The sequence below is a fragment of the Paramisgurnus dabryanus genome, chromosome 22 (assembly GCF_030506205.2).
Source record: "Paramisgurnus dabryanus chromosome 22, PD_genome_1.1, whole genome shotgun sequence".
In the NCBI taxonomy this organism is placed as follows: Eukaryota; Metazoa; Chordata; class Actinopteri; order Cypriniformes; family Cobitidae; genus Paramisgurnus; species Paramisgurnus dabryanus.
Genome location: NC_133358.1, coordinates 29210820 through 29233057, shown reverse-complemented (window position 1 = coordinate 29233057; position 22238 = coordinate 29210820). Strand labels below are relative to the sequence as shown.

The 22238-nt window shown below is 35.5% G+C and overlaps 2 protein-coding genes across 7 annotated transcripts in view; one reads left to right on the top strand and one right to left on the bottom strand.

The window, feature by feature from the left end:
- Positions 1-12133, top strand: part of fmnl1b (formin-like 1b) — a 29746-nt gene extending 17613 nt beyond the window's left edge. The window contains exons 10-28 of one of the 4 annotated variants that reach the window (XM_065258720.1): positions 64-157; positions 1017-1091; positions 1514-1624; positions 2744-2893; positions 2986-3087; positions 3169-3403; positions 3530-3670; positions 3786-3910; positions 5721-5923; positions 6016-6250; positions 6382-6450; positions 6539-6619; positions 7261-7390; positions 7639-7802; positions 8288-8389; positions 8506-8613; positions 8768-8882; positions 9125-9240; positions 9465-12133. In XM_065258720.1, the coding sequence (XP_065114792.1) occupies positions 64-157; positions 1017-1091; positions 1514-1624; positions 2744-2893; positions 2986-3087; positions 3169-3403; positions 3530-3670; positions 3786-3910; positions 5721-5923; positions 6016-6250; positions 6382-6450; positions 6539-6619; positions 7261-7390; positions 7639-7802; positions 8288-8389; positions 8506-8613; positions 8768-8882; positions 9125-9216 (2332 nt within the window). In that variant the 3' untranslated portion in view covers positions 9217-9240; positions 9465-12133. Of the gene's footprint in view, positions 1-63; positions 158-1016; positions 1092-1513; positions 1625-2743; positions 2894-2985; positions 3088-3168; positions 3404-3529; positions 3671-3785; positions 3911-5720; positions 5924-6015; positions 6251-6381; positions 6451-6538; positions 6620-7260; positions 7391-7638; positions 7803-8287; positions 8390-8505; positions 8614-8764; positions 8883-9124; positions 9241-9464 lie in introns of all 4 variants that reach the window. The other 3 variants (XM_065258719.1, XM_065258718.1, XM_065258717.1) reach the window with 3 other exon arrangements.
- A 129-nt stretch (positions 12134-12262) lies between these two features.
- The window catches only part of srcin1b (SRC kinase signaling inhibitor 1b), a 55271-nt gene continuing 45295 nt past the window's right edge, over positions 12263-22238 (bottom strand). For 2 of the 3 annotated variants that reach the window (XM_065258713.1, XM_065258714.1), the window contains 2 exons: positions 22060-22203; positions 12263-16023 (listed from right to left, as the gene is read on the bottom strand). In XM_065258713.1, the coding sequence (XP_065114785.1) occupies positions 16000-16023; positions 22060-22203 (168 nt within the window). In that variant the 3' untranslated portion in view covers positions 12263-15999. Of the gene's footprint in view, positions 22204-22238 lie in introns of all 3 variants that reach the window. The other variant, XM_065258716.1, reaches the window with a different exon arrangement.

The following is a 22238-nucleotide window of genomic DNA, read 5'->3' as shown; positions in this document are numbered from 1 at the left end:
TGTGTGTTTTAAATATTTTGTGTTTATGTTTAAATCGTGTATGAATATGTGTATGTGATACAGGACTAAAGCTCTGGTTCTGGAGCTTCTTGCAGCTGTGTGTCTGGTTCGAGGAGGACACGAAATGATTATTGCAGCCTTTAATAATTTTAAAGTGGTAAGAAATGTCAACCATCTCTATATCGAATATCGATATCACTTTGTGATGTTTGTGTTGATTTTTTTGCACGCATCTGCCAGTTTAACAAGAAAATCCATCATTAGGGATCAATAAAGTTCGCGTCCCATCCTTTCACTTTTACTTTTTATCCCTGTCTCTGAACGTCTTGATCACTGTCTACTCTCACAGATCTACACGAGTGAATCAGACACCACACAGAGTTCAAGTCTAAATATAAAGACATTTAAACCCAAATTCCTCTTATTTGAATCACGTTGAAAAGCTAAAAGTGCTTTAAAAAAAAATCAAATGTGACCCCATCTCTGACAACTTCTGACGTGTAGTCTCAGTGTAAACATGTTAGCATTTTCAAACGTCTGTCACGTAATCCATGATAATATGATCTGATTATATCCATACACGTGTTTTCTGGCAGAAATACATGTCTGCAGACGTACATACACACATAAGTATTTGTGTTTTTGTCAAAGAGATTAGAATTAGAATAGAGATTAGTAAAGATTTAGATGCATTTCTGGAATACCAGGCGTTCTTATCCTAAAGCGAGCAAGAGTTACTTAAAACCCGAACAAATACAGATTTTATCTTCTTTGGTGTTTCCCATTATCTCCTTGTAGTGTTTGTCAGTTCTTTGTATTTGCATAAGCATTCTTTACATGAAAGTGAAACTGCTTTCCTGTACAGCAAACTAATAAAGTGCATTATCAAGACGAATAAAATAGATTTGTTAATGAAAGACGACAGCCAAGTATTTTGATTGTCAAATAATAAAAATGACTATCATACAATTTCTGTTTAAGTATAAAATGTTATGTATGTGTGTTTATAACATCAGGCGTGTGGAGAAAAGACTCGATTTGAAAAACTGATGGATTATTTAAAAAATGAAGAAAGCAACATTGATTTTATGGTGAGAACTTTCACACTTTATATAGTTTTCTTATATTTCTTTGTGTTTTCTGTTGCACAATAAGTTTTTAAAGGCGGGGTGCATGATTTTTGAAAAACACTAGGGAGTCGGGTCGAGGACCAAAACACACTTGTAGCCAATCAGCAGTAAGGGGCGTGTCTACTAACTGACATCGATGCCTGGGTTGTGTATGTGTGGGGCGGGTTTATCAAAAGAAGGTCCAGATTCTATTGAGGTAGGGGTGTGTTTGTTTAGGTGATTTCAAATGTCAACAAAGATCGTGCACCCCGCCTTTAAGAGTGTTCTTTTTATATGGACATTATTCCATATTATTAAATTTGACTTGGATTAAACTGCTTAAAAAAATGCTGTAATTTTTTTTATCTATTGGTTTTAAATTAAATTGTCTATTTCTCCACTAGGTGGCATGTATGCAGTTTATCAACATCATAGTTCACTCTGTAGACAACATGAACTTCAGGGTGTATTTACAGTATGAGTTTACACAACTAGGATTAGACGGTTGTCTGGAGGTAAGCAACTTGTTATATAAACAAAATAAAAATAAAAACATACACTGTCAAAAAAAGGTCCCTAGTTGTCACTGAGGCAGTACCCTTTCAAAAGTGCACTTGAGGAGTTTATATGTGAGCCTGGACCACAGTCATAAGTCGCATGGGTATATTTGAAGCAATATAGCCAACAATACATTGTGTCAGTCAAAATTATATATTTTAATTAATGCCAAAAATCATTAGGATATTAAGGTCATGTTTCATGAAGATATTTTGTAAATGTCCTACTTAAAATATATTTAAAATGTATTTATCATTAGTAAAATGTGAAGTTAAGGACTTCATTTAGACAACTTTAAAGACGATTTTCTCAATATTTTGATTTTTTTTGCACCCTCAGATTCCAGATTTTCAATCTCGGACAAATATTATCCTATCATAACATATATTAATAGAAAGCTTATTTATTTAGTTTTCAAATAATGTATAAATCTCAATTATCAGATGTATAAATCTCAGAGGTACATATTTGTACCAAAGAGTGAATATTAGTACCTTAAAGGGGACATATCATGAAAATCAGACGTTTTCCATGTTTAAGTGCTATAATTGGGTCTTCAGTGCTTCTATCAAACTAGAAAATGTGAATAAGATCAACCCAGTAACTTAGTTTTGATGAAGAATTCTCTGCAAGCATGTGAAAAAATAGGTCATTGTTCCCCTTGTGATGTCAGAAAGGGATAATACCGCCCCTTAATCTGCACTATCCAACCAAACTCATTTGCATTTAAAAGGACACACCCAAAAACAGCATATTTTTGCTTACTTCTACAAAATGGCAATTTTAACACGTTATAATAAATTATCTGTGGGGTATTTTAAGATAAAACTTCACAACAGTACTCGGAAAAAAACATGTATTTGATATCTTAAAAAAGTCTTGTGAAATGTCCCCTTTAAAGGTGCATACTGGTAACAAATGTATACATATCTATACATAAAGAGTATCGCGCTGTTGACAGACGGGGGCCATTTTTCTGACAGTGTATCAGACAAAAACAATTGCACATATAACCATACCACTCCGTTACATAATTTTGTCTGTTTATGTATATGTGTGCGTGTGTGTCTATATAGAGGTTAAATGCTACTGAAAGCGAGAGATTACAGCTACAAATTCAAGCATATCTTGATAATTTGTTCGATATTGGAGCGATGTTAGAAGACGTAGAGGCCAAAAACACAATAATGGAACATTTAGAAGAGATGCAGGAGGAAAACACACAGGTAGGCACATCCCAACACTCACATATACATCACATACATATAAAATTACTCAAACTTATATTTTATACATTTCTCCTCTGTGTGTGTGACAGTTAAATTTAAGACTACAAGAGTGTGAAAATGAAGCAGAGAAGAAGATATCTGAACTTGAGAAACAACTCATACAGAGCGCCAAAGAAGTCGAACTTCTAAAGGTGACACTGTTTAAAAAATGACACACTCTTGATTTTATGCGTTTTTAACATGTGAAGCTCATCTGGTGTGTGTGTGTTTAGGAAAGTTTGAAGGGAGCGTGCACTCAGATCTCCCAGCTCCAGCAAAGAGAGAAAGAAAGAGAGATAGAGATTGAGAAAGAAAAGGAGAGAGAGCGAGAAAGACAAAGCTCTGCCAAAACTTTGACTGAACTGGAGAACATGGTTCAGATTCTCGTGGATCGAGGTCTGATCCGCATGGAGAGATCAGACTCCGGCTCTCTGGATTTACAAATCATAGCTGCCACAAACACTACTGGTGAGGCTCCACATAATGATATATATTATTATATTATATTATATTAGGAATCATTGCGATTAATCACACACAAAATAATATATAATATGCATAATATGACGTTGCATTCTGTCGTTTCATTTATAGATAAGACTACTACAGAAAATAAGTCCTCACCTCAAGCTCCGCCTCCAGCCCCCCCTCCTCCGCCTCCTCTTCCTCCACCCCCTATGAGTACTGCTCCGCCCTCCTCACCGTTACCTGGAAGGGCAAGTACAGTACTGACAGGTGAGAGCAATTATGTAAAAAAACCAGAAGAGAATTATATAAAATATAAATAAAAAATAATTTTAAAGCTGTATGTTGAAATATTTCCCTGTGTGTATGTCTGTATGTGTTTAAGGCGTTAAAGGTAAGAAGCCAATCCACACCAAGTATCGTATGCCTCTGCTGAACTGGCAGGCTTTAATGGCAGAACAGGTGGCGGGTACCGTCTTCACTGAACTGGATGATGAAAGTGTTCTCGGGGTATGTGTTTGGGTGGGTTTTTAACAGGGCTCATAGAAACATGATAAGTAGGATGAATGGTAATATGAAACGGGTGAAAGTGTTGGGGAGTGGAGACACACAGGTAGATAAATATAAACTGTATGGCAGGGGTTTTCAAACTTTTTGTCACCTCCCTAAACTTGAAATACTCAGAGATTTTAAGTAAATATTTCATTAATGTATTAAACAAATGTGCATGTTTTAAATATTTATTTTTCATTTATTCTATCAGAAGTATTTTACATACACTGTAAAAAAAACTTTGCTGCCTTAAATTTTTTGTTAAATCAACTCAGATTTACAAGTCATGTCAACAGAAATTAGTTGTCACAACTTATAAAATATAGTTGAGAAAAGTCAACTTAAATTTATAAGTTATAACAACTCACCTGTAGTTGTTACAACTCATCTCTAGTCAAGATAAATAATAGTAAGTTGAAATGACTTATAAATCCGAGTTGATTCAACAAAAAAATTTAAGGCAGCAAAGTATTTTTTACAGTGTAACTATTGATATTTTTACCTGTTATTAAACATATCTTGTCTGTTTTGCATTCAGTTCTCAGTTTTCTGATATATTGTAGTTATAAATAATAAAAAAGTTAAAAAAACAAAATATATAATTTTTTGTTAGTAAGTGTTTTATATTTAATTGCAATTAAATCAACTCATAAACCCCTGCAATTCCCTCGTGGGCCACCAGGGGCGCGCAAACCCCAGTTTGGGAAACCCTACTGTACGGGACTAACATATTGATCTCATATTTGAGTTTCTACAAATCTTCTTGAAGTTCAAAGTTTGAATTTTTTGCCATATATGCACAGACAGTATGAATGTAAAAAGACATTTAAAGCAAATCTTTTAAAACAAGATAAATAATAAAATGAGTAATGATAATAATAAATAGATATGAATGAAAAAAATACTAAAGAAAGTACAATAATATACTGTATATGCCATAAAAATCCAATAAGATGCACAATGTTAGTGAATGATAAATAAGTGGTTATTTTAAGAACCTATGACTGGTTCTTTAGGGAACCAAAAATAGTTCTTGGCATTTTGTAGCCCTCTTTATTTTTTTAAAGCAACACTAAAGAGTTATTGCTCTTTGCTCCCCCTACAGGTTAGAAGCGTAATTGTTCATTAGCACTGTCGTAAGTACTGCAGCATAGCTGGCTCTGATTGGATTGTAGGTCTGCCGTAAAGCAAGTTTTTGTAGTTTTCACTCGAACTACAGGACCACTACCCGACGGTTGGAAACTTCTTTAGTGCGGTTTTGGCCGATAGAGGGCTGCAAAGCAAATGTGAAAGTGCCATTCACCCTGTTTTGAGTGGATGAACCACTGAAACTTTTTTGGAAACGTTATTTTAAGGTAAAAAAAACTCTTTGGTGTTGCTTTAAGAGTGTACATTTATGCAATTGGCGTACGCTTGTATCCAAAGCGACTTAAAGTGCATTACAAGATATTCATTTTTATCAGTATGTGTGTTCCCTGGGTTCGAACCCAAAGCCTTTTGGGCTGCTAACGCAATGCTCTACCACTGAGCTGTACAGTGTAAGTATCAATAGCTTATACTTTTGAGTCTATAAACATCTACAGTAAAACAAAAAGTCCTGAGATTTAAGAGACAGTTTGTGCCCTGAAAGCTTAACGTGATAATATTTGCAACCCAGTAAGTGACTGTCACTGTAGTTTGGGAATGAAATCTTTGCAGTTGTTTTTAGCTCATCATACATCACCATAATGTATGCGGTTGACACAAAACCCTTCTGCTCTCTCTGCAGGAACTGAACATGGAAGTTTTTGAGGAGATGTTTAAGACCAAAGCTCAGTCCGCCCCTGTTGATGTTGGAACTATAAAGATAAAAGTGGCACAAAAAGCATCGAGTAAAATCTCAATACTGGAGCCCAACAGGGCCAAAAATCTTGCCATCACACTGCGGAGAGGAGGCATGAGCGGCACTCAGATCTGTGATGCAATTAAAACGTATGCTCCAAAATCTAGCATCTCTTAATATATCATCTCAATATTAAAATTTTTTACTATAGAGTTCTCTAATTCTCTCTCTCTCTCTGCAGGTGTAATCTTAATTTGTTAAACTCAGATTTTCTGGAGCAGTTGGAGCGTTTCATCCCATCTGATTATGAGTTGAAGATGATTCAGAATTTTGAACGTGAGGGACGGCCACTGGCGGAGCTGTCGGAGGAAGACAGATTCATGGTGGCTTTTAATAAAATCCCACGTCTCTCACAGAGAATCAGCACTTTGACATTCATGGGCAATTTCAGCGAGAGCATCCAACTTCTGCAGCCGGTCAGTACGGTCACTTAATAAACCTCCATCAGTGCAAAAACTGACTCTGGAATCTTACCCTGACTTTTCTTTTTAATTTTCATCACTTACATCTTCTGTGTTTCTTGCATTCCTTTACAAATATTTTACAGCAATTAAATGCAATAATCGCTGCGTCAATGTCAATCAAGTCCTCCAGCAAACTCAAGAAGATTTTGGAGGTAAAGAGAATCAACATTCATGCAGTTCATATTAAATTAGTTAGTCTTATGATGTATACTAATTTCAAAAATAAAAACATTTTTCTAGATCATCCTTGCATTTGGGAATTATATGAACAGTGGGAAACGAGGCTCGGCCTATGGGTTTCGACTCCAAAGTCTTGACCTGGTGAGAGAGACCATTTTATATCATATCGATGAGTGTTGTGACCAATTAATTGATTATCGGCATTGATAGGTAACCATGACAACCACTATAGATCCCCAAAATCTGCCAATTTTTTTATAGTGCACACATTGTGTTTTAGAGAATTTTAAGTAGACAATGTGTAAAGTTAGTCTTGATAAAATGTTTGCAATTTTACATATGTGACCCTAGACCACAAAACCACATCATATTTTTTTTTAATTAAGATTTATACATCATGAAAGCTGAATAAATAAGCTTTCCACTGATGTATGGTTTGTTAGGATAGGACAATATTTCGCCGAGAAAATCTGGAAACTGAGGGTGCAAAATATTGAGAAAATTAGCTTTCAAGTCCTTAGACACACACATTATTAATGATAAATATATTTTTATATATTTACGAAAGGAAATGTACAAAATACCTTTAGGAAACATGATCTTTAATTTATATCCTAACGATTTTTGGCGTTAAAAAAAATCAATACTATTGACCCATACAATGTATTGTTGGCTATTGCTACAAATATACCTGTGCTACAATGTACTTATGATTGATTTTGTGATCACGCATCATATTTTTAGTTATATAAAAAGGCATTTATGAAAATTTTGGCTCTCAGCTTCTGGACACAAAATCCACTGATCGAAAACAGACGCTACTTCACTTCATCGTCGGCATCATACAAGAGAAATATCCACATCTCCAAAACTTTCACACTGAGCTACAGTTTCTGGATAAAGCTGCACTGGGTGAGTTTAAGCTCATTCGCAAACACATTTACTAAAACATGCTTGACTAGTTATATCTCTGTTATATCAGTCATAGACTTAACTTATATGTAGACTACCAAAGGGTTATTCTTCCACCACTGACTGTTCCCATTGAGCAAAGCACTTACCTGCAACTCATTGACTAAAAAGTATTGTTGAGTAGCTTTGTCTCTGTGAATTAAAGACTAAATCTTAAACATGTAAACTAACCTGAGTCGGTCTCTCAGTGTCTCTGGAAAGCATCGTAGCAGACGTGCGCTCCCTTGAGAAGGGAATGGAGATGGTCCGAAAAGAGTTCAACCAACAGAAAGACAATGTTGTCCTCACAGACTTCCTGACGAAAAACAGCGACCTGCTGGACAGTGTGGTCCAAGACGGCAAAACTTCACAGGTGAGCATAAATATACTTCTTTATCACATCACATATGACAAATAACGCTTTGCATTAAAGTGGACATTTCACAAGACTTTTCTGAAGATGTAAAATAAACGTTGGTGCTTAGCTCAAAATAGCCCATAGATCAATTGTTGTTAAAATTGTCACTTTGTAGGTATGAGCAAAAATGTGCCGTTTTGGGTGTGTCCTTTTAAATCTAAATGGTAGTGCTGTGGTTGGATTGTGCAGATTAAAAGGTGGTGTATCCCCTTCTGACATCACAAGGGGAGCCAAATTTCAATTACCTGTTTACATAGGTAATTTTTGCAGAGAATGGTTTACCAAAACAAAGTTACTAGATTGTTCATTTTCACATTTTCTAGGTTGATAATAGCACTGGGGACCCAAATACTTAGTCAGATTTTCATGATATGCCTCCTTTAAAATGAAAAGCAATTGACTTGATATACTGTTACTGAATTCTGTCCATCTCTCTGTAGGAAGTCTATCACTCAGTTGTTGAATATTTCGGAGAGAATCCCAAAACCACACCTCCTTCCGCCTTCTTCCCAGTTTTTGCAAGGTTCATCAAAGCCTATAAGGTAATCTGATATTAGCATACTGTACATCAGACTGATTATTAGAAATATAAGATGCACAAACGTACCATAGGTTCTTATTTACAATGTCAGCTTATATCTTCTTTTACTTCATGTAGCTGGCCGAGCAAGAAAACATGCAGCGAAAGAAAAACATCTCAGAAAATGACCACAGTACAGACTTACCCAAATCTGACCATCCTATCAGCATATCTATGAATCATAAGGTAGAAAGTGAAATTTATGCTTTATACAAAAAATATCATTTTTATCAGCATGTTAAACACATAACCTTTGCACTGCTTAACGCAACGCTTAACACCAACTAAACTACAAAGAACACAGGAAGTGAAGTAGAAACTGCTCTGTTCATGTAAGCAGGTGCCCATGTTGCCACGGTTACCACAGATGGATCTGATCTCAGAGCTGAAACGCAGGCAGATGTCACCGCTTCTGCGAGAGGGCAAAGATGGAGCCATTGAGGACATCATCACAGGTTAGTATGGGGTGCTGCACTTCAGGTTTGCATGCTACCCTTCCCAAACAGTATGCAAGATTAGGATTAGTGTACCAAAATACTGTACATGCCAATTTTAAATAATAATGAATCTTTAGGGCAGTGCATGCTCTTGTACGCACTTTATGATATATTGTTTGATATCGTGGGGATTTGTGTGTATTCCGATCAGTTTTGTCATCTTGAATTATTTCCTGATCTCTGTCTGCTTTTCTTCTCAGCTCTGAATGTTGTGCCGTTTGTGGCGCGCTCAGGGAAACGCTCTTCTCGTCTGCTCTGTGATTCTACCTTCAGCGAAGCGACTTCTGTATAACTTTCTCTTTATCTGTCGCTGAAGGTATCTCTCTCTTTCTCTATCCTGTCGTCTCTATCTGCAAATCTGCTTTTTCTGCTCTAACGTTCTGCGAGTAAAATCTGTTTCGATGCCCTTCGTGTTTTGAATATGCTGCTTGTAAATTATGTTGAGTGTTGAAAAGCAGAAAATATTTCTTATGTCTCTATATCATGAGGAGATTCTGACTCTGTGTTTGTGTGTGTGTGTGTGCACGCGCATTCGTGTAGATTTGAGAAATCAGCCATATATCAGAGCAGACGGAGCCAGACGAAGCGCCAAATGGAAACCGGCTCAGCATCTTACCGTGTCCTCGGATATCTCCCTGTGAACTCCAGAAAGAATAATGAAGCCAAAAACAGTTTACAATTATTTCAACTTTCATATTTAAGTAAACTCTAAATTAAGAACAGTTTCTTATTTATGTAAAATTTTGCAGTTTGTAGGGATGTGCCAGGATTAAGGCTGCATAACGATTAATCGCAACTAATTGTTTACAGAATAAAAGCTTTTGTTTACATCATATATGTGTGTGTACTCTGTATAATAATTCTGTATATATAATAAATACACACACATGCATGTATACGTTTAAGAAATATTTACATGTGCATATATATTTTTTTATGTTTATATATAATTTTTATTATATATAAATATGAATAGTTAATATATACTTTTTTTCTTAAAATTATCCATGCATGTGTATTTATTTTTACATAATTATTATGCACAGTACACACACACATATATATGATGTCAACAAAAACCATTTTTTTTCAAACGATTAGTTGCGATTAATTGTTATGCAGCCTTAGTCAGGATATGTTGAGGTCCCCATATTTAAATAAATATTTACATTTATTTTGAAGGATTTAGCAGATTCTTTATTGCAGAATCTAAATTGACAGTATATTAACATTGTGATTCTGAGATTAAAACCATGACCTTTGCGTTGCTAACGTAATGCTCTACTAAGTGAGCTAAATAAATTTTGTACAATGGAAACCTAGTTTTAGATATAAATTATTTTTTATTACTTCCATGACAATTAAGAAATTGTAATGTTTGTTTAAATTACTTTTTATTTATTTCCTTTTAATTTTGGAGGTTAATATGACCCAAACTTGTTCTGTGAAATTTATCTTTATAATCATCAACCACATTTTAGAAAATCTTAGAAATCGATGTATTCTTAAAATGCTTCTGGTAAATGTATATGAGCTGGCTTTGTCTATATGTATATGATGTTTTTGTTTCATATAAATCCATGTTTTGTTCTAAATAAATTTGGCAACATAAAGGTTTTATACTGGATGACAGTGGCGGTTCACAAATAAAAATCTATAAATGGAGGACAAATAGCATGGAAGACATTTGTATAAGATACTCACTTTAATAATCACAAAACATCACGAGAACATTCAAAACCAACAGTCTCTTGTACATACAGAACCAGACGAGGTTTGATCGACATTAATACAACTTTTGCATTATAACATTTTCATATAGATATATTTCTATTGGTCAACATTGCATTCACACCTTTATTGTTATCGTTTGATCACAAGAATTCGTCTATAGATATTTACATTCGTATCAGTTGCAGTAATGAAAAGCGTTTCGGTTTAATCGAGGTTTGGAATGGTTGAATGGTTTGTTATAGATTTGAGACAACAGTGAAAAGGATCTGATGTGACCCATCTACTTACATAGGACTCTATTTATTTAAAAACTCTTTAAATACAGAAATCCATCCATCTTACACATGTAAACAAAACATACAGAGAGAAGATTCTGCATGCAGACTTTAAGATTTCTACATGCAGTTCAGAACTCTCGCAAGTATTTAGATAAAATAAAAAAAGATTACAAAAAATACCCTAAATAAACATGATACAGATTATATACAGCTACACAGTTACACTGTTGTTTGTTTTGTACATATATTCTGGACATTTAGCAGTATGTTAACACATCATACAATGCTCAGAGTTTATTTTTTAGTTCAATAAAATCTTTAATACAATAAATGAGAAAATGAGGTATGTACCAGGCTTCTGATGGACACAACCACCAAACTATAGCATAAACCTTTATATAATATACAGTATACACATAACCTCCTTCTCTTAAAGTGAGGAAAACAATGGCAGTGGAGCCGTTGTATATAAACCCTTGGTTTCATTCACCTTCAGCTGGTCTTTCATTATAGCGCTAATATGTTCGGTCCAGTGACACAAAGTGCTTCACATGTATGTATAGTAAAATGTGTTTTTAATGTAAATTCACTCTCACATATCAGATTGCACAGCGGGAATTTCATTGGATGCATATCAGATCTTGGGCATTGCAAGAATTTACATGAATTATGGACTTTTAGATACAGTTAATCTTTTTTTTAGTATAAAAATACAAAAGCTAATCTCGTATAAAAATCTAGCTTATACTTGATAAATTAATTGGTTCATTTTTGCTAACCGTGTATAGTCAATAGTGTTTCCTTTACTCTTAAAAATAAAGGTGCTTGAAAGATTTTTCACAGCGATGCATTTACGCTTTTATCCAAAGCGACTTACAGTGTATTACAAGCTATACATTTATTTATTTATTTTAATTCAGTATGTGTGTTTTCTGGGTTCGAATTAATGATCTTTTTTGCTGCTAATGCAATGCTCTACCACTAAGCTATACAAGAACTCGATGTCATAGAAGAACCATTTTGGTTCCTCAAAGAACCATTCAGTGAAAGGTACTCATTTCATACCATTAGTGACCCTGGACCATAAAATAAGAGTTAATTAAAAAAAATTTAGATTTATACATCGAATAAATTAGCTTTCTATTGATGTATGGTTTGGATAGGACAATATTTGGCCGAGATACAACTATTCAAAAATCGCCTTTAAAATTAAAGTGCATGGCAACTGCATCCACTCGCAAAAATAAAGTTTTTATATATTTATGGTCGGAAATTCTTCATGGAAAAATATCTTCATGGAACATGATCTTTAAATAATTTCCTAATAATTTTTGCAAAAAAAAAAAAAAAAAAATTGATAATTTTGACCACGACAGAAAATTAAAAGTTGGGATTTTCTAGGCAGATTTGGCTAGGAACTATACTCTCATTCTGGCCATATCTGCCTAGAAAATCCCAACTTTTATTTTTGCGTCTTAGTACACAATGTAACTACAGAAGAGTCAAGTTATAAATAGGAAAAATATCCAAACATTTTGGTTATTTTTTAGCTTGATGCTAATGGTCTAATCAGATTCAATGGATTGTGCTAAGCTATGCAAAAAGTGGTAGCGCCAGACCTGGAGATCGGCTGAATGGATTCCAAAGCAGTAAAAATTAAATGTTTAACTCTAGGGGAGCTGGAAGTGGAGTGTCCCTTTAAATTTTGTAATCTAAGATATCTTTTTACTACAAATTTTGAATTAAAAAAAATTCTTTTTGGGAGCATTTAGACAAAAATGGTTCTTCTATGGCATCATGTAGCACCTTTATTTTTAAAAGGGTGTTTTTAGTTTTGTGCTAGAGATATTCACTATTTCAATAGAGAGAAAGTCTATTATATTTCAACTTAAAGAAATATTCCACTTTCATAAAAAATTCAGATAATTTACTCACCCCCATGTCATCCAAGATGTTTATGTCTTTCTTTGTTCGGTCGAGAAGAAATTATGTTTTTTGAGGAAAACATTCCAGAATTTTTTTCAGAACTTTAGTGGACCTCAACCGTTTACCGTTTCAATGCAGCTTCAAAGGATCTAAACGATCCCAACCGAAGCATAAAAGTCTTATCTAGCAAAACAATCATCAATTTTAAGTACTTTTTAACCACAACTTCTCTCCTTGCACTAGCCTTGTGATGCGCCAGCGTGACATTACGTAATCACCTCGAAAGATCACGCGTGACGTATGCGAAACTAGCGCTCTAGTGTTTACAAGTGTGGAGAAAGAGGAGCGTTCTGACATTGTAGTATGTGGAATAATACGAATTCATGTCTTTGTGTCCGTTTATTGTTTAAAATGGTCCTCAAGTGTGTGTTTCACATATGTAATGCGTCACTTTTTGACGTGACCACGTAATATGTAAGGTCGTGCAGGCACGTCACACGGCTAGTGCAAGACGAGAAGTTGTGGTTAAAAAGTACTTTCTTTTGCAAAAATGACGAAATTTTAAACTGTATTCTCGACGAACAATGAAAGACAAACATCTTGGATGACATGGGGTAAGTAAATTATGAAAGTGAAATATTTCTTTAAGCTTGTGTCTAAAACTCATTTATTATTTTTTTTAGCATTGTTGTACCATTTAAGTGTTTTACATTTCTATGCAAGTTGTACTGTAGTTTGACATTTGCTACTTTACAGTAGATAAATTGGTCAGGGAGCTACACTGCGACCAAAATGGTCGCATATGCGACCTTTTGAACTGCCGTTGCGACCCTAATTTTTAATGGGTCGCAAATGTGCTACCTAATGTTTTAGACAATATGCTATGATTTACTATGAGCATTTATTAAAACAGAAATGTGGATTTTAAGAATACGTTTTATAACGTGCTCTGAGCCATCAACACGTTGGCTTCATTTTGCGTGAAAGCACGTCGTGTCTCTCCTTATCAGTGTGCGTTTGCGTGCTCAGCTGTTTCTCAATGAATTGGGTGGGACGCGCGACGCAAGCGCAGTGTCTTCCTTGTTTCTGAACTTGAGCAGAGGTCTTTCTTCACTGAGGACGCTGGACTCGTATGGTTCCGGGTTTATATTTTAAATGGTCTGTCGGGTCCGGTTAGGTCCTAGTTTAATTACTTTGGGTCCCAAGTCTGATTAATGTTGTGTTTATAACCCGAGTCGATCGGAAAACGTCCATGAGCGCTACCGCGCTAAAGCTCGAGTGCAGTTTCAGCGTGCCTCCGGTGTCGTGAGCAATCCAGTCCCCCCGAGCAATTCTGCCCCCCTAGGACCCCAATTGGTACCTAGCAGTAATGCCTGGTCAAAAACTTGTCAACGCGATATCTTGATGCTAATGGCTAATCGAAGCTGCGTTAGTGGTGTAGCAAGCTAGGTACTTTTTACAAAATAGAAGCATACAAAATATTTTTAAAATAAAAGCTTACAAAAATAATATAATTAATGAACTAATATTCATGTTGCAAACACGTGAGCAGCACGTAATGACACACGTAATCGCCTAAAAACCCAATTAATTGCCTTACACAACAAAAACACATTTCAATTTTATGTTATTGATTACTAAGTTATCTGAACGTGAAACATATTTTTTTAAACCTCAGGATTAAAAAAAATGACATTACGTTATTACGGTGAGTGCAACTGGTGTTTGTGTTAAGCTATTTTACCCGATAGCTGTATGCTAAGCTGGTACGTCACGTTAAGCTAATTAAAAAAAATCTAAGAACGAGATTTGGTAGATCTCACCACCTAGAGCATCAGTTATATACTACTATATTAAACGGATAATTTAAAATAGACCAATTGTAATTTTAACAACATTCTAACGATATAAATCATCACGAAATTTTGAAGGAATTGTAATAAGGCGCTACAAAGGCTACCCATGAGGAGTTTTTTCAGCCAATGGAATTACGCGGGGTCCTAGGGGGGCAGAATTGCTCGGGGGGACTGGATTGCTCATGACACCGGTTTCTATGGCGATGGTTCTTGTTACGACCACGCGCTGCATTTTCTTTCTCACATTTTTTTAATAATCTTATTATTAATTAACCATATATTTTCTAAAACCATATCCATATTAAGTTTGGACAGAGATTGTAGCAAAAAGCAATGCTAATGTCAAGCCAATTGCACTGAACGAGCAAAGCAATGTAAAGTCTGTCACCGGGACAGCAAGTAGACTTTTAAATCTGAAATAATGAGTGGATTAAGCTTTTTAAATCGGCAAGAGAGAAATAGAAAGATAGAGCAGAAGCAGTAAAAGTGCCTTTCTAATAGAAATTATAACCATTATAACATCAGTCACATTTATAATCTATAGACCTACACTGTCTATTAATATACTATACATAGTTTTGTATTATATTGAGTTTGATAAAAGGGGTCTAATTGCTTCATATATCAGTGCAAAAACAGTAAGTCTTTTCGTGGTGCTTTGACAAACAGTGTCAGCTTTGTTAATGGCAAAGAAAGTTTGGGGTGGTTAGATTGATGAAATATAATGTGAAATTAATATTAATTTTCAATGAATCAAAGTATTTTGTTGTGTCACACATTATTAGTTCTACATCACATGTATAGTAGACCATTATTTGTCAGTGGGTAATAATTGCCCTTTTCACCGGCTACCACCACCAAGTAAATTTCAGATCTGTGGGAAACACTGCAACGTTTAAGAAAACAAGGCAACATGTGGTTTAAAAGATGGCAAGTAAAATAAAAAGCATATCTGTATGCAATACAGTTTCATTATTGTTCATTATTATCCAGAGCGCCTTAATATAACTTGAAAAAAATATGTGCGACCAAATCATATTTTGCGCCAGTAACTGAAAAAGTTGGTAGCGCAAGTGCCACCAGTGGAAAAGGTTAGTGTAGTTCCCTGTTGGTTGTGATCCGTAACGTCCAAGCAGCTTTTAATGAGACTTTATTGTGAAATTAGTGTCAGATTCATACCTCCGTCAAAGCTCTTCAGTACTGTGAGATGCCTTGTGCTTTAGTCTCGGAGAGGTTTTGCCTCCATGTGTGATTTAGTGTGGCTCTCCTGGATTTCCAGGGTCATCGTCGCCACGTGGTGGGCACCTTGGATAGGATCAGATCTCAGGGTAAAAGGGGCGTATAGGGACACTCAGGACAGTACCGAAGAGGCTGATAGTCAACAAACGAGATTTATAGGACAGTCTGAGGTAGAAAGGCAAAAAGTAGTGGAGGGTTCTACTATAATAAAACAAAAATGTACAATGTCTTACACAAACAGAATGTGTTGAAATTAATAGGTTTTAATCACAGACAAAACCATTTTGAGCATACTATAGCATAGTATATAATGTTCTTATTCATATCCTGAATATATGAATTATAAACCTATTCATTTCTTACTATTCATAAATTCAAACCGGTTGAACACATCTTATAAATATCTTTACTTACTTTTGTTTCTCCTATTGTATGAATGCACTGTATAGGACGCATATTTATCTTAAACCATATACTTTATATCCACATAAAAGCCTTGATCTATGATAGGATCAGGAAAGGGTTGACTGAGGATCAGATACAAGCAAGTTTGGACAGGTCAGTGGATAAAAGAGAGAAAAACAAAGATTAAATGAATACTTTCTAAAAATCTTTCTGATGTAGTAACAAAAAATAATGCATAGATTTAAAGGAGATCATTTTAATCTTGTGTATTTCTCAAGTTGTTATATCTCTAATGAGCATGAGGGGGCGGTGTTTCTTCATTTTTAGTTACAGTGGTAGTCGCAGTACATAAAGGGACGTTGAGGTTATTGATTCATAACGGTTAATCAATCAACACTCTAACACTGAAACACTGATACACTTATCATGCTATTAACACTTCGTTGCAAGTATAAGATATATTAGTGTGCTATGAAAACACCCTCACATCGATAGTCAGAACTCGTGTTCGATTTAAAATAAAGTCTTGTGAACAGGCACACTATTAAAAAGCTCAGTTTTCATTTTCTGTTGAAACATATGCTAATTCACATCATCACGGTATAGCCCCGCCCACAGTCAAACCATATTGATTAAGAATAAATAGTACGGTGAATATTAAATGATTGGCTGTTTTTGTACTCCTTGTTTGTTTTGTTGTCATATCGCACTTGATAAGGACACAATGTGACATCTGTTATGTAACAGGGTTTCATTTACAACATCTTTAGCAGCATTTATTTTCTTCACCTTCATGATGAATCTTTTTACTCGATACACAGTCAAGATAATTTTTCCTCAGATAAAGTAATTATTCGCCAAATAAAAGATTTGAATCTATCCCTGTCCTAACATCAAGAACACTGCTAACTGTGCTTTGAAAAGCAGGCTGAATCATTTTTCCTACATCGTGTTTAGGGCCGAGAGCTACAAGCAGGATTTTGTTCACCTTATTAAACATCTACAGCAACCTTCGAAACCCTTAAGATACAAACAAACCAGAGAGCGAGGCCAGAAAATGACACCCACTATTCAAACTATTTGACCTTTCAGGAATAAATAATCCCTTCAAACGAAATCTTTACAGACTTTTGTGTTGCACCTTTACAGCCAACAGAGCGGCGCTCTGAACGGACAGATTCATGGCACAGACCTCCTATTAAGCCCAAGCGGACCCCTTTCTGGAAGAGGACGGCCTGTCTGAATCTACGGCGTGCCAGATTAGTCAGATCCTTGCCTGGGAATAAAGCCGGGGCTGTTTGGCACTGACTTTATAATTAACCCTGGGGTGCTGCGGTGTCTCCGAAAACAAAAAACACAAAAAATTATCCACAGCTCCTAACGATATTTAAAGGTCTTATGAAGCCAATCGATCAGTCTGTACCAGAAACTGAGCATCATTTACACGTCATAATATTATCATCATTATATTATTTCAACTACATCTCAGATGACCTGAAGGTGAGTCAATTAACAAAAAACTTCTAATTTTTGGGTTAATGATACTTTTTACAAACTGTTTAACACTTTTTAAAGTGTATTAAGTGCATTCATCAGAGGCATATCTACGGGAATATAATACAAGGCATCTTTTGAAACAGTATTGATAGTTGACACATAACATACTACCCTTTGCAAAATGTGCAGTATACAAAATTCAGAGTGAGATGACTGAATAGTAAACTTTACATGTTTGCCCAACCATGTGTTAAAACAGCCCAATATTGGTTAAAGTAATCCCAATGGTTGGTTTTGTCCATATTTTACCCAAACAGAGGTTTGTAAATTGTATCACAGACTCGGGTGGTTGCTATACAGGAACTGCCTGCCCATCTCTTGTGGTTGCCATGGTGATTGTCCATTAAATTCTTTCAGTCTGTGCCTTAGAAACGCTGAGTGCAGAGTCGTATAATAACAGAGTTACGACACTCACATAGACGTCCGTTGTAAGAATGGAATGCGGAAGTAACAGCGTTTCATGTAGTGACCGGTAGTGACGCATAGTTCCAAACGCAGCACTGAAGCCCATTCATTTCAATGGCACCTGCTGGTAAATCGATGAAATTACCGTTTCTCTTTACATTTTCGGACATTTCATTAATATAGTCAACAGTGATATTTTATGAACTCTGCTGTAGGTAATGATTATCGTTAATAATAACTAGTAAAATTTTTATATTTTAATGAGTTGTGTATAATGTGTGAATAATATAGATTTAATGGTTTAATATTTTATTACTGGTGGCCATCTACTTTATACTTATCTTTTTTATATATTACGAGTAACACTAGGGGGCAACAGCGACAAGCTAAATGCCTTAAAAGAAAGTCACGCTTCACAATGCTGCTATGTGTTTCATTGTGTTTGGCAAGTAATACGAGGGATGTATCCTCGAAAATCATGTATAATTATATCAACATTTAATGTGTACTATAAATACAATTAAATATGAATTTAGTGTGTTTCTGTTATGCTTCACTGTTACAAATAACCGCGTTGGCGATCTTTTTTGTGATTTTAATATAGTAAAAGTGTAGGAATTATGTTTTTAGCAGATTGATAGCCATTTATATAGCCATATTTTGGTACAAAAATAAAAGTTAACTGTGTTGCTGTAGTTGGTATAGATAACCACAGTTATATTTGGGTCACAAATAACTGTTTATCTTTATTAACTGATTTACTGTATTTCCATCACTCCCTAGTAAAAAAAAACGTTATAAACACAGTAAGTATAGTGATCAATTCCCATTACAAGCTAATATTTACCTAAAATAGCTGAAAACCTATGCAAACAGATTGACAGCCCTGCTTGGTTTGGAACTGTAGAACGTTACATGAATCACGTGACCGCGCGGCGGCGAGATCAAAGCGTTTCGTAACTCTGTTATTATACGACTCTGGCTGAGTGATGATGGGTATCCCTGACAACAGACTACAAGACAATTGATTGACAGATGAGGCTTCTTACAAAATCTCTCTCTTTCTGTATACTTTCTTCAGTTTTTCATTAAATAAATCAAACATTTACTCAGCAGTCGTCATTCCAAGTAATTTCTTTCCTACACAAAAGGAGATATAAGTGTCTGATCTATACAATGCAACAGTGTGCAACTGGGTTTTACTGCCACGACAGAGAATACTGCTGAAACACACACAATATAAAGTAATGCATATGCCAAGTAAAGTCGTGCAAAAGCTTTCTGTAAGAAACAAACTGAAACTGTAGTCACTGTTCGCTGAACAGGCTGGCCAACATCATCACTGATCTCTTTAATTGTATGAGAAACAGGAGATATTCTTAATAAATCAAAAAATATTTCATAGATGCAAAGAAATACATTAAAGGTGCTGTGTGTAGATTTTAGTGGTATCTAGTGGTGAGATTGAAAACTGCAACCAATGGTTGCACCCCGCCCTTTCGAAACGCATAAAAAGAAGCTACGGCAGCCCAAACAGGACAAACATGGTGTCATCTAAAACAACGTAGTGACGAAACGCACTGTATAAAGCAGTTTGTCATTTTGGCCTACTGTGGACACATGGGGCTGCAAAATGGCGAATTCCTGAAAATTCCTGAAAACTGAAAATATAGTTATATGTCAAAAGATCCTCCTAATAGTTAAGTGCACATTTAAAGTTCAGTAAATGTTTGAGTTGATCTGTGCCTAAAATTGGTTTGTCTGTAAAATCTCTTATCTTGCACTCGTGTCACTGCGAATTAAAAGAATCACTGTTTTCATTTTTGAGACATTAATTTGCCCTTGAAGTGAAATAACAGGGGAATAAGACAGACTGCAGCAGGCTGGATAAATCTGAAGCGTACAGTTAGCTAATAGCCTTCAGCTTAACCCTGCGGGAGGCAGAGAGAGCAGATGAAGAAGAGAGAGGCATAAAACCTTTCAGTCTTATCTCTTCCTTATCTTTCTGCCTCTCTTTCCAACTAAATGTCCCATCTTTCTCTTCTCTTTCTTTCGGGATACATTTAGGGGAACGCTGAATTTGCAAGCTGTCTTGACTGATAAGACAACACCGTGCAACGCTGCATTAAAAAAAAGCACATTTCTTCCTTTCGCTTCTTGTTCACTCGCTTGTATACATTTTTCAGTCGCATTTTCCTCTTAAAAGGTAAAGTGCCTTCTTTCTCAACCACTATCATCAGCATAGTGTCCTAAATAACTGTTTTCATACTAGAATAAAAGACCACATCAGTCTGGGAAACACATTGCCCCGCGCAACCTCAAACTATTGGCTGATACAATGCAATTTTGCCCAACGCACTTTAATGGTAAAAAAATATACACTTGAATGTTTTAAATGTGGGTCTTCACATTACAAGCTATTGTATATGTATATATTAAGACAGCAGATTACTCCAGGCCAGATCTGGCCCAAAGTTGTCTGCTGTCATGAGATTTGTCCGCATTTTATCCGACTGAATGTACTAAAGCTTTGAAACATTAAATTCTTAGTTTTTGGGTTATGTGTGCCACATTACCTGTAACTACCGTCACACATATAAAGAAAAACAAAAGGGTTCCTTTTGAATAAATGGGCTTTGACTACTTAAATATTTATTAAAATCTGATGGCTCAGACTAGCAAAAAATAAAGTGTGAAGAAATGATTGGTCTCTGAAGGCTAACCCGAAAGACAACACGAGCAGAAACTAGTAATATTTGCAATGAACAACATAGAAATGCCAACTGACCCTCCATGCAAATTAAGCTATAAGTCAAAATGTACCATATTTAATACTTGAAGTGGACATTTTTGGTGTGAGCAAAAATTTGCAGTTTTGTGGTTTGTCATTTTAAATGCAAATGAGCTGATCTCTGCACTAAATGGCAATGTTATGGTTGGATAGTGCAGATTAAGGGGTGGTTTTACTATAAAATCCCCTTCTGACATCACAAGGGGAGCCAAATTTTAATAACCTATTTTTTGCAGAGAATGGTTTACCAAAACTAAGTTACTGGGTTGTTCTTGTTCACATTTCCTAGGTTAATGGTAAACATGGAAAAAGTCCGATTTTAATATTCATGATTTAACCGAGAAGGAATTGATATTTCAAATAAATTATCAAAGTATAACAACTTGATCCAACTCTTTGCATTTCTGTTAAGGTCACTAGGTTGATTGGGCTATTGGATAATGTGAATGAATAGCTGAATAGGTATTAATATCTAGGCATGAATTTGTGAGCTTGCATTCATTCTGACTACAATCTGACCAAAAACACTTAAGTGTCACAACATTTTTGATGGTTAAAATAAATTCTTTTTTTTTAAATCCACTGAGATACATTATTTAACAGAAGTAAGATATGTTGTGAATCCAGTGTCATGTTTTTATTTCCTTTGGCTAATACCTTATATGGTAGACTGGCACTAATACGCTTGAGCTGTTGTCCTGGAAGAAAAATGTACGTGGAGTGAAAGAGAAAAATCTGTAATTGAAATCTGTGAATGTAATGCGATCTGTGTCTAATGAACCCCACTGCACATTGTAAAACACTTCACATCTGTGCAGAAAACAATAATGTGAATCTCTGAAACAGACAGTACAGTCTCTGGAGTCAACACAGCGTGGAAGAGAGGTGAAGTCAATGAGAACGCCGGTCAGACACGATAGCAGGTTCTGTTAGAAGTGAAATACCTGCTGCTGACCCTGTTGAAGTTTAGGAAACTCCTCCTGTTGTTTTCTGCTCTTGCGCTCCAGACTGCTCTGCTGCAGGTGTCGCAGGCGAGAGGCAGCAGACGACTGCATTAGTTTAGCCGAGCCCGGTGGAGTTCCTACAGGCTGAGAAACCAAGAGAACATTAAGAAGAAACAGAA